General features: G+C 35.4%; 1 protein-coding gene across 2 annotated transcripts in view; it reads right to left on the reverse strand.

Moving 5' to 3' along the window:
• The window catches only part of MARCHF1 (membrane associated ring-CH-type finger 1), a 297,172-nt gene that overhangs the window by 39,545 nt on the left and 245,376 nt on the right, over positions 1 to 12,251 (reverse strand). For both annotated transcript variants that reach the window (XM_069013622.1, XM_069013621.1), the window contains one exon: positions 8,273 to 8,323. In XM_069013622.1, the coding sequence (XP_068869723.1) occupies positions 8,273 to 8,323 (51 nt within the window). The remainder of the gene's footprint in view (positions 1 to 8,272; positions 8,324 to 12,251) is intronic.

The following is a 12,251-nucleotide window of genomic DNA, read 5'->3' on the forward strand; positions in this document are numbered from 1 at the left end:
TGTGGTAATTCAAAATAAAGCTGTCTCACAATTCATTTATGAGCAAGGCAACTCATTTCTCTATGCCATCAACACAAGAAAGAGGTCTAAGGGATAATGCCAACTCCAGCTGATTAGGTTTGGCATTTCAAAAAAGATTGTTAGTAGAGAGAGATTCCCCAGTCACCACCTTCTGCTGTCTTGGCCAATTTAGATGAACTCTCTTGTCAAGGATATGAAATTCAATTAACAGACATGACAGGCACTCATCCATAATTATTTTTGGCATGTTGATAGTGTGCTTTTCAAACAGAATACTGGTAAATACAGAGTTTTCAGGATAAGCGAGATGATAATCACTTACCCAACACAAGGGGACTTCAGTCACACACATGTGTCTGTGTTAAAAGACCAGCAAAGACAGATATGGGGGACAAAATTAAGTTCAACTGGTAAAAACAGTAAGAATTTCACATCAAGACTGCCTTTACTTAGGTGTTCAGGATCTGATAGAAGTTTCCAGATAATAATTTAAAAAAAGAAAAAAAAGGGAGTCCTTACAGACCATGTATTGCTTAACCTGTATGTTGAAACTAGTGCAAGAACATGAGTAACGTTGTGCTCTGCCTAAGGACAGAGAAGGGCTCTACTTTGGCCTAACTGAAAAGCTGAGTAAAAACAGACTCCAGAAGTGCAAAGATTCCCATAGGAAGGGAGTGAAGCTTTAAATTAACAAAACAGATGATGTAATGGACAGCTTATATAAAATGGCCTCACAGATATCACCAGAAAGGCTACTGAATCCTCTCCTGTCTCTGTTCTGAATAGAGGCATTTCCAAAGGCTGGTCAACTTACAACACTGTTGAACTAGAAAGCTGCAGCCAACTGATGGGTGATAGGGCAGACAGGGAATATGTCTAATGCTTTTATTCTCCTACTGAGTTTGCTCTAATAGCAGTGATGCATCACAGAATACTCCAGATCCCACCAGCCATTATAGTTAAAAAGCTGAAACTTTATCCTATTTGAAAAACAACACACAAAGGAATAGACACCTTAGAAGATTAGAGCAGTTTGTATGGCAATAGGCTCAGCAGGAGACCCAGTCTGTGTATTTTAATCTGAAAATTTCTGCTTTGTAAACAATGCAACATTTTGTGGAAAAATATACCTTTATGAACTTTTTTGTGGATGTTTCCTCAGGTCTAAAAAGTTCAAAAAGATGGTGAAGGTGACCCAAGCCGGGTGTTATTTTACAAGCTCGGTCTCAATGGCAACTGAAATTTATGTGCATGGGTTTGGGGGAGGGTTTCTGGGTTTTGGTTTGTTTGGTTTTTTGGTTTTTTCTTTTCTTTATTTGTTTCTTCATGATGGAGTTCCTGCTTTGTGCTCAGATTTCAAAGTTTAAATCTGATTGATGCCTTTACAGCAACTGTTACATTAATTGGTAAATGAATTTCTGTTAAATTATCTTTCACAGATTTTCTTTTTTTTGTAAATTATTCCTTGCACATTTCTTCTCCAAACCTTTTCTTTCTCTCCTTTGCTCCTTCCTCTCCTTTCACCTCCCTCTGAAGAGAAGGAATAAAGGGAAAAGCAACTTACAAGGAAGGAACAGAAATATCCTTAGGATTCTGCCAAGCAATACCATTCAGCACCTTTGAAAGTCAGTATGATCATGCTATAAAGTGGTTTGAAATCTAAAATCAAAATTGCAAATGGCAAATCTATATTATCATTTAAAAAATGAAGCAAACGAGTAATTACGGCTTTAGCTTGTAGATTCAATCAGCTTGCTTAAGTTGTTTTCTCCTGCCTTACTAATCTATGTTAATCTTTATTTTCAAGGTACAGATTCAACTAAAAAATCCACTTTTTCTACAGGCATAGAAGCACTGCTAGCTAAACTCTGAATTATCAAATGGATTATAGTATGCAAAACTCTTTGTATCATAGCAACACAATATTTTTCATTCATGAGTCTCTTCAAGGATGCATCATTCTAGTCATTATCACTTTCTTAATAAAAATGTTTCATACTTCTTAAAAAAAATGTAGGCAGTTGGAACAAAGGATGTACCAGGTTTTATGCAAAAGGTGCAGAGCCATAAGCCCAGCAGCTTTTGACTGTCTGGAGGGAGCTAAAAGGAAATTTAGCCTATAGGAAAGGTGAAGCACAAAACATGTATTTTCTTTGTTACTGGATTTTGCAGCCCTTTATTTCTGAGGTAGTCAGTACTCAGAGAGCCATTCAGAATTTCTATTCCAAAGCGACATCTGTTTTCACGTCTCTCTATCTGCAAGACTGCAACCCTCAAAACATTCCTATATACTGCACAGCTTCCACTCAGATGATGCTCCTGCCATGCTCTCACAAGTGAATATGCATGTGAGTGCACACACCCACCATATTCTCCCTTTGGACTGGTGGACTGCACAGGAGGCAGACTGGATAAACTCCCATCCGTGAGGATATCAGTTATTGCTATATTTGTTATATTGTTATATTTGAACAACTCCATTCTGGTGTGTATTTGATGTCTATTTATTCCATTCCTAAGGGAAGAGAGAAGCCTAAATGTGCCAAGGCAAAAGAGTTGTAGTAAGAATATTGAAATGACTAAAGCGAAATAAGTGAAACCCTGAGAATGCATCATTGTGAAAAACAGGAGATACCATATTTATTATGAAGTGCAATAAACCTAAAACTGAACGACCATCCCCAATTTTGTACCTCTGAAGAGATAAAGTCTGCTTAATTGAATTTGTTTTTAGGACAAATATATGAAATGGGCTTCAGAGTGCCATGGTGAAAAACTAAAGGCCATGCAAACACTTCCAGGAGCATATATGTAACAGATCATCATTATTATTTACATTTATGGAGATAATTATAATAATTATACACAATAAACATAGGTAATAATTTGTATCCTCCATTTACTGAAAACAAAACAAAGCTACTTCTGGATGATACTGGCTATCATAGGATAGGACTGAATTTTGTGATAACAGACATTAAAATTATATACAGGCGTTACACACTGTGTAAGCTTGTATAAAAACATAAAAATTGTGGCACAACCCATTCCACACATATATGCAGTTTTATATGGATGCATCAATGTGACACATTCAGGTATACTCAGAATACACTGTTGGTAAGAACAGTGATTTAATAAAACTGTACACATTCTTTTATACAGACAATCACACATTTTTATGTATTCCTTCTCAGTAGAACATGAGTTTATAACAGGTCCAAAAAAAAAGTGTATCCAAGAGTAAACTGAAATTGAATTATTTTCTAATAGCTGTCCCCATGTGTTTATTATCAGCATATATTCATGCAATTTTATTCAGAAGTTCAAGTTTTGGGTAGACTTACGTAAATTCTGCTGTCCTGCCTTTTGTTAAGCTAATTGTAAATAAAGAATAAATTGTATGGACAAACCACATAGCATTCTCTACACATGAAAATTAAACATTCATATCTAGGAGTTTTAAAAAGTGCAGAAACAGTTACTATGCAATGGATCTAATTCTAGTTTTTCTGGATTTCTGCCTTTTATTTTTGCCTTCAAATTCTGTTTTGATGAACTAAATCTTTTCACTAACTTGTTTACTTTGCACTGTTTTCAGTAAATGAGAGCTAAGCGCTAGGTTAGGCTTCACCTTTCATAATAATGATTCTGTTTATGAGCAAGAAGAACGATTTGATGACTAACATAACACTTATACTCATATTTTAATGCCACTTTTGTATACATGGTATTATTTACTGTAAAAGCACTTTTGAAGGATGACATTTTATGTTTTACAAGAGCAAGGACTTATTTTTTTGCTTGATTTGTTTTCTTTTTGAAAGCCCTAAGTTTTTTTCTCAGTTGCTCATTACAGTAATCTAGAACCTACACTTGGAAGGGATGGGGCTACATGGTTCCTTGGAAAAAAATCAACTACCAATCTGGAAGAGAATTTTCATTAATGATTAGTGTGAAATTGGCAGAGAACAGTAAAAACTATGGATCAACTTGTAGCATCGTAGTTCCCTGTAGCAAAACACAAGGGGTCACACAGCCAGTCTTTAGGATTCAGACATGCAACAGGTGATCTTGGAAATGCTGCAATCCTGGTGCTGGCAATCAAAGTCCATGGTAAGAACTTCTTTAAAAAGAACATTTAAGCTCCTTTATGTTTTTTTTTTCACCATAAAACCTATCATTCCTCCTTAAAATAATGCTGACAGGAGACAATATGTGCTCTCTGTTGGTGTCACTGCCTCAGACATGGTGGCATGTTTGGCCCATTACAAACACTTTACAGTGTGTAATAGTTCTGCCTCAAGCTGTGTAAACCATCCACACTGCCATACAGGACTCTTCATACATTCACCTTGTACTGAAAGAGGATGAAATACTTGAGAATATCAAAACCCATGTGAAAGATTATTCAATTTTAATGGAAGAGATTAAATGGTAACTTATAATTCAAAAGGATAAATATTATATTACTTATTACAGAATTTGATACCCAGTTTGTGAAATTTATTTCAGAGTCACAAACTGAGTGGCTCAAATCAACAATCAATACATTGGCAACAATAAATTTTTCATCTAGAACTTTAGTGAGCACTACTTTGGCATCCTGGTGTCTTTTGGTTTTCGTTTGTCTCTTATGAGAGGAGCCCCACCCGACACAAGAAATCAGAAGTTGCTAACATAGAGTAAAAACAATTCTTTCCTTCTTTCTTTCCTCTATTGTTATTCATATTCTAAATTAGAAATGTGAATATTATCACACAGAATATTCCAAAACAAGCACCTCACTTCCTGATATAACTCAACAGTTTTATTAGATGGATGCTTCAGAGACTTGTAAATAAAAAGTGTTCTAACACCTGCTCCAGGCTTTTGAGAAGTAATTGAGGCAAAACAAAATTCAGGCAATTTGCTCCAAGCCTGATTTTCCCTGCACTGAAAAATAAGCCCAAGGTTCCCATCAGAGAATTTCAAATCTTACTGCTGAGAGAGCATCCTTCTCTAATGAGCTCTTGAATCATAATTAACATACAGAAAGATAATTACAATGTTTTAGAAACATTTCTTCCAGAAAGCATTTTAACATAACCAGGCAGCCTCAGAAACACATATAAAGCATAACCTCTACAGACTGTAATTCAGACATGAGATTTGTTCCACTGGTTAACCACAACAGAAAACAATGAATCCACCAGATCCTTCTCTAACTAGCTTTCCTCTTAAATTATACGTGTTCAGGAAGACATAAGAATTTTAATGAAAAAAGTTACAGCACACAGAAAACTAAGCAATGTCAAGTAGGTAATGGACAAGGTCAAGTTTTTCACTTACATAGATTTTAAACACATGCAGATAGGACAATTTCAATTCTGAAATCCAGAACACTGCAAAATACTATCTTTTACAAAGAATAATAAAGTTCCTTCTGCTACTAGCAACAAAGGAAATAGGTGGGGAAAAAAGTCTAATGCTTAAAAAAATAGTAATAATTTAAAATCATCAAAGCTGGTTCATAACTCACATTTCCAAATACCTTATATTTTTATTTATGTGTAGGTTTCTTTATGTAGGATAGGTTTTGAAAGCTGTAACTCCTAACTAGGGCTACACTTTTTCCATACAAAGTAATGTGAAATACTGATCAATCCAAAATATGATTTAATAATCTAACGCTAGCAGGGAAGAATGCAAAAAGATTGTTTATTGATTTATTGATTACACAGGAAAAATCTAGGTTATTAGCAGAAGTGCAGCAAAACCAGACACTGATACATTTTCCTAATTGTCTCTGATTGGAAAACTAACAGAAGCAGTTGTTTTTGGAGTTCCAGGGCAGTTTTCTTGATATAAATAAATAAAAGGCTGAGGTGAATGAATGAATGAATTCCCAGGTGGCTTTTTACTGAAGACAGCCACAGCTTTCAGTCATATATTTTAAGTTTTGTTCTTTCATTTGCCTTAAATAGTCTATTACTGAAATTCTTGCCAGAAAATTATATATATATGCAATAAGAAAAGTCCTTGCAACATGCTAAACTCCTGCACTCTCAACAGACAGCAAAAGTGAATGGTAAAATTCAAAGTGTTGATTCCCCCCCTCCCCCCATCCACCCCTCTAGGGAATGTTTGATTTTAAAATCTCTAGATTGGATAGGTATATACTAACTAATATCTGGAAAATAACAAATCAAAACCATTCCTTCTCATTATAACTAAGACATATTCAATGTTCAGCAATTCAGTTTAATCTGTAATACCACAAAATTCAGAGTTAATGTACCTAGCATGCAAAATTGCCCAAGCATACACTGCAAATGTCAGGTGTCCTCTCCGAATAAACAACTTAAGAGCATTATGAAATATGAATCTGTATTTACAGAATCTATGCTATATTTCATTTCACAAATAGGGTTGGTACAAAATCCAGTGGTATCTACTCTGCTCTGGGGCAGGAGCTCCACATCCAGCCAAGGGTGGAATACACAACACATAGTAATGTTTAAAATATAATTCTATTTGACCCTTTTAACTTACACATACAGGCAAAGGAAAACAGTGAAAGACAATGTTTTGATGACACTAATTTATAGTTTTACATAAAGACTATCTAATTTTTCTGCCCATTGAAATTTTTATTGTGTGCAAGATCTGACACTGCACAGAACACAGCTCTTGCCTTTGGCATGTAGTTTATCTGGCCTAGAAGCTTTCAATCTTGTTTTGAGGAGCAGTATATTTTACTATCACTTTCTGCCATGCAATATTAACCTGCAAAGTCAGGTGTTTGCTTTTCTATGTATACACACACCCACCTATAAAAACCTGCTTTACAAAAAAAGTATTTTGACTCAGACAGCAAATGAAACTGGAATGCCAATCAAATGTCTTTCAGCACTTGACAAACTTCATTGACAGGTAGCTTCTCATAGAAAAATTGATCCAAAAACAATGCATGATGCTATAAATCAGAAAAAGATTGAGTGCAGGACTGAAAACCTGTTCTTTTAGCTTGCAAATAAAACCAGTGCAAATATCACTTTCTAATAAGCAACTAATGATTTCTGCAGAAATCACTTCAAAATAAATGTTAGGCACTGGCATGTTTCTCATGTCAGTGAATACATTTAGGCTTTGTCACAGTGCAACCCACGAACCCACATTTTAAAAAAGCAGAAAAAGTCATACTAAGTCATAATAGATTTACAGTCACTATAGCTAGAGACATGCATTTAAAACTCTTAATTAAAATAATTACTACAATTCCCAGTGATCAAGTTTGTAAGTCTGTAACTATATAATTTTTAAAGATAGGCAGTAAGTCTGGAAGAGTTTCAGCCATATCCTACAGCAGGCTGGATATATTCTACATCTTTTTCCCTGTCTTCCTTTTTCCCTTCTTTATGTAAGACAGCAGAACTTACCACAGAACTAGTATTTTAAATTAAAATCATAGTTGGGGTTTGTTGTCTTTTTTTTTGTTTTATGGCTCTGAGAAGAAAAAGGTTTTACACTGGGTACCCCACAGACAAAAATATTGTAGGGAAGAGGTTTAAGGATACTGTGCTTGCCCTGAATGCAAAATGTTTAATATTTATAACCAAACATAATGCATGGCAGATGTTTAGGCTTGGATTCAAAACATTTGTTGAGTTTTTATCTTTTACCTCCTGTATATCCTGGCTTTTTGGCATAGATTTCAGCCACATCTGAACCAAAAATACAGAAAAAAATGGGGTTAAGCCAAGAGAACTCCAGTAAAAATCATATTTTGCCTTTCCTAATGTTTCCTTTCTCTGTTTCCTAGAAACCAAAAAGCATCTAGATGTAAAGTCCTGGCTTCAGGGAACCATATATCCCTATAAAAGGAATTCAGAATTCAGTTCGAAATGAAGACAGATTCATAGCTCTACACATTACAGCTCTTATTATTTGGGTAGGGCAGGAGGAGAAAAATCAAGTAGGAATTCTATCTTAAGCCAAAGTGTTAAGGTAACATTAAACACTTGGTGAAAGCAGGTGAAAAAAGTGCATGTGTTATTTGCTAATTATTATTACACATTTTACAGCAATGACTAATTGTGTATTTATGATGGAGTTTACAGGGTAACCATAATGTTCTGCAGCAAAACTTTAATACCTGGTTTTTGTAAATAAAATACTATATAAGGAATATAATGGATTTAAGTACTGTATTATATTTAATAACCTAGTTTTCTTTAAATCCTAGAAAAAGGAAACGGATTTCACATACCTTTGAAATATTACTTGATCGACTTGTGGAACGCCCTGGGGATTTGTCATTCTGGAAAACAAAATTAAAAGATGAAAAAAAGTTATGTCATTTGGATTCTACCTAATCTTTTCTGTGATTGTGAATGCACAGAGATTCTCTTCCTCTATTTTCTTCAGTTTGGCTACCAACTGTACACTGGAAGACAGTTCAAGAAATAAACCACCACAATAGTCTTGAGAATTACATGAGTAAAAGTTTTTAAAAGGTTCTGTAAGAAATTAATGCTAGCATTTAATTTCAGTTTATTTTGAGGTTTTTTAGAAAAACCATTTTGAGTGAAATGAATAATCAGAGTTCCTCATGAAAACTGGTACTTATGTATGAAAAGGAATGTTTCATTAAAAAAATAAAAAACTTCCTAGTCACACTGAACATATTCCTGCTTTAAAAAAAAGTAGAACTAATCCTCTCAGGAAAATCAACAGTACTAGATGACATCCTGGACAGATATGTTCTGAGGACAACAAATTGTAAGCATGCAGAGATGCAGTTCAATTAACACCTACTCCTCCATCCCCTCTCACTCTTGCAAACAACACATTTGCACAAACCAACACCACAGGCTGAAATGCATTAATACAGTGTATGTCAAAGAGCGACCTTTCTAGAGCACATGTTGGTTGTGGGGTTTTTTCTAGCAATCCATAGGAGGGAGTGGAGCAGGGGTTCAAAAATTTGTTCAGTAATTTACACTTCCCTGGCAATTGATTCAGCTTCATTTACACTGAAAAGGTAAGATATTTCAGAAACAGGGCTCATCCCCTTAGTAAATGCATGTATCTTAAGAGAATCATGAAAGTATTTTTCACAGCTTTTGAGAATGTACGTTCAAACACTCAAGTGAAACATTCATGTCAACAAGACTGATTTTTACCTAGAAGGAGTTGAACTAGATATCATGTGTAAGACTGTTAGATAACCTACTTGGAGAAACAGGAGGTCAAAACCCAAAGCAGAGCTTTCACTTCTGTAGCTTTATTTGCAATTCATGCATCATGCAAACACATATATGCATACATGTCCACAAGAGGCTTTCAACCCATCTCTCCTCAACCTGTATTCAATGTAACTACAGAAAAATACAGAAGCTGACAGCTACCAAAGGCTAAATTTCCTCCTCTGTTAATGCATGTCTAGTCCAGAAATTCGTATTTCCCCAATATTTTGTAGCACAGAACAGCTTTGCAGTGGCAAAAATGACCCAAAAGAAACCTTAGGTAATTTATCAGCAAACATAAAAAAACTGCTTTTATTTGTCATTTTTGTATTTAAAAAGCCATTTTGATCTCAATCCCAGTGAGCACACCCATATGAAAAAATAGTTTTAAAACTACTTGTTGTTTCATATACCCTACGTATCTCTCTTCCTCCAGATTGTAGGTGGCTTATGTTTTTATTCCATCCCTCAGTGCCATCATTTTTTTTGTATTTTAAATATTAATATCCTGAACTCTCTCTCCTTTGTCTTCACTAGCACTAAGTAGCACAATGGACACTTGTCATCAAAATGAGCACCATTGAGCTCCCTGACCACACAGCACTTTCCATTTTATTCTATCATAGAAACTAATTCTCGGAACTTAACCACCTTCAGGTTTGTCAGTCTCATCTTTTTTTTAAAGAAAAATTTAAAAAAAATAAATTATTTAAGTTATGCATTCATTTATTACATTTTGTCCTTGAGGGTGGCCCCACTTTGAACAGCGACATGTAGTAGATGATCCTTTCTGACCTGAAGTATCCTAGGATTCAAATATTGCTTCTGTGGTATATTATCCCCTGTAGCTTTGGTAATAAATTCATAATTGCTTATCCTTTCTCAACAACATTAAATATATACAGTTTTGAATGTCTGCATTTATATCTATAGAAAATACACTTTGGATATTCTGGGTACATCATTCAGAGGACCTCTGCTTTGACCTCAAAATAATAGAACTTATGGACCCATGAAATTAATTCCCATTCTGCGGTTAGAAATTATGAACGGGGATCACAGCTGAGAGACTCCCTGCTAAAAGCATGTAGCCTTCATTGTCCATCACTTGGACTAAAAAATACGTTGTATTTTCTGACACTGCAGTGAACCCTGGAACTCTAACTTCTTTTCTTTCAACAATCTGAAATTCAAGATTCGTTTTCAAAATCTGTTTCTTGACTACAACTCTCCAGGATTTTTACATGATTCATTCTTCTCTCTGGCACATTATCTCCTTCACTTGAGTTACAACAAGTTCTCACTCTCCAACTGAAAATTCAGAGCATCCACACTCTGCAAAGTACTGCTCATACACTGAATGGGCTAAACTGAGAAAAAGAGTGCAGTCTAAACAATTTTTTTGGAAAAAAAAATAAATAAATTTAATCATCATTACTAGGTTCAGGAATTTCACAGTCATTTATCCTGAAAAGCACAGTACAAATAGAACAAAAAATGTTGCACTAAATAACAGTACATAAATCAAATACAGAATTCTTCATTGAAGTTCCTATTCAACTTGCATGACTGTGCATACAACAAAAGAACAGAAAGAAAAGTTATGGCAAAATCACTTTTGAAATGTGTCATTAAAGAGTGTCTGCATACTTCTGTTTTAACGATTTATGTTTACAAAGTACTCACATTGTTAAGAATAACTGATTTTTGTTATAACTACATGAAGAGGAACTATCTTTATTGAAGAATGCTTTCCCTACAAGCTTGCTAAACAGGAAGATTTTTTTTTTTTTTGGTACAGATTCAATAGTAATTTACATTTTAAAAGTTAACAACGAAACATGGAATATGCTGAGTTGGAAGGGACCCACAAGGATCTTCACCTCCTGGCCCTACATAGGACCTCTCCAAGTGTCATGTGCCTGAGAGTATTGTCCAAATGCTTCTTGAGCTCTGCCAGGCTGGTGCTGTGACCACTTTTAATATCCAACCTACACCTGCCCTGACACAACTTCAGGACATTCCCTCAGGTCCTGTCACTGGTCACCACAGAGAAGAGGTCAGTGCCTGCCCCTCCTCTTCCCCTCACAAGGCAGCTGTAACTGCAGCGAGGTCTCCCCTCAGTTTCCTCCTCTCCAGGCTGAACAGACCAAGTGACCTCAGCCTCTCCTCACACGGCTTCCCCACAAGGCCTTTCACCATCTTTGTGGTCCTCCTTTGGACTCTCTCTAAGGTCTTAATATCTTTTTTATATTGTGGTCCCCAAAACTGCACACAGGACTCAAGGTGAGGCCACAGCACTGCAGAGCAGAGGAAAAACATAACCAAAAACATATATATTCAAATATCTATACATATTTTTGTGCATCAAGGTAATCAGATTCAATTTCCTTAATCTTCAAATCAGATTATTTCAAAGAAAGTAGCATTCACCTTTTAGAATTACACTTCTCAGCAGGAATTATTTAATGTCTGTAAAGAGGATTTTTGATCTCCGTGACTGAGTTTTCTAAACTTATACGTACACAGTTCTGGCCCTTGAACAAAGTGAAAACAAGATATCCAGAGACCTCTCAATAAAATTCTTAAACTGTGCTTTCCTCCAGTCAACAAAATAGCAACACAACTCCTCCCAAGACTCCGCCTGGACAGGCACAAGCTTTTTGGGTTGTCTTATGAAGACCACACTGAAATGCCTCTCCTTATTATCAGATGTCCTGTACCACCAGTATCTCATCTCTTGTATCCTACACTACATCCTGCAAGCAGTAATCAGGTATCTTTGCAAAGATGTGATGGCAGAAAAATAAGTTCCTGTAACTATTCCATTCGAATATCAAGAAGAATCAGTCTGTGTTTGTAAATTTCCAAAGAATTCAGTTTTACCAAGATCACTTACAAGGATATAATTAAAAATGAAATTCAGCCTTCAATATAAATTCTGGGAGGAAGACAAAGGAGAAATAATACCACAAAATTTCAGATTATGACATGTTCATA

Source organism: Aphelocoma coerulescens, chromosome 4, assembly GCF_041296385.1.
Source record: "Aphelocoma coerulescens isolate FSJ_1873_10779 chromosome 4, UR_Acoe_1.0, whole genome shotgun sequence".
In the NCBI taxonomy this organism is placed as follows: Eukaryota; Metazoa; Chordata; class Aves; order Passeriformes; family Corvidae; genus Aphelocoma; species Aphelocoma coerulescens.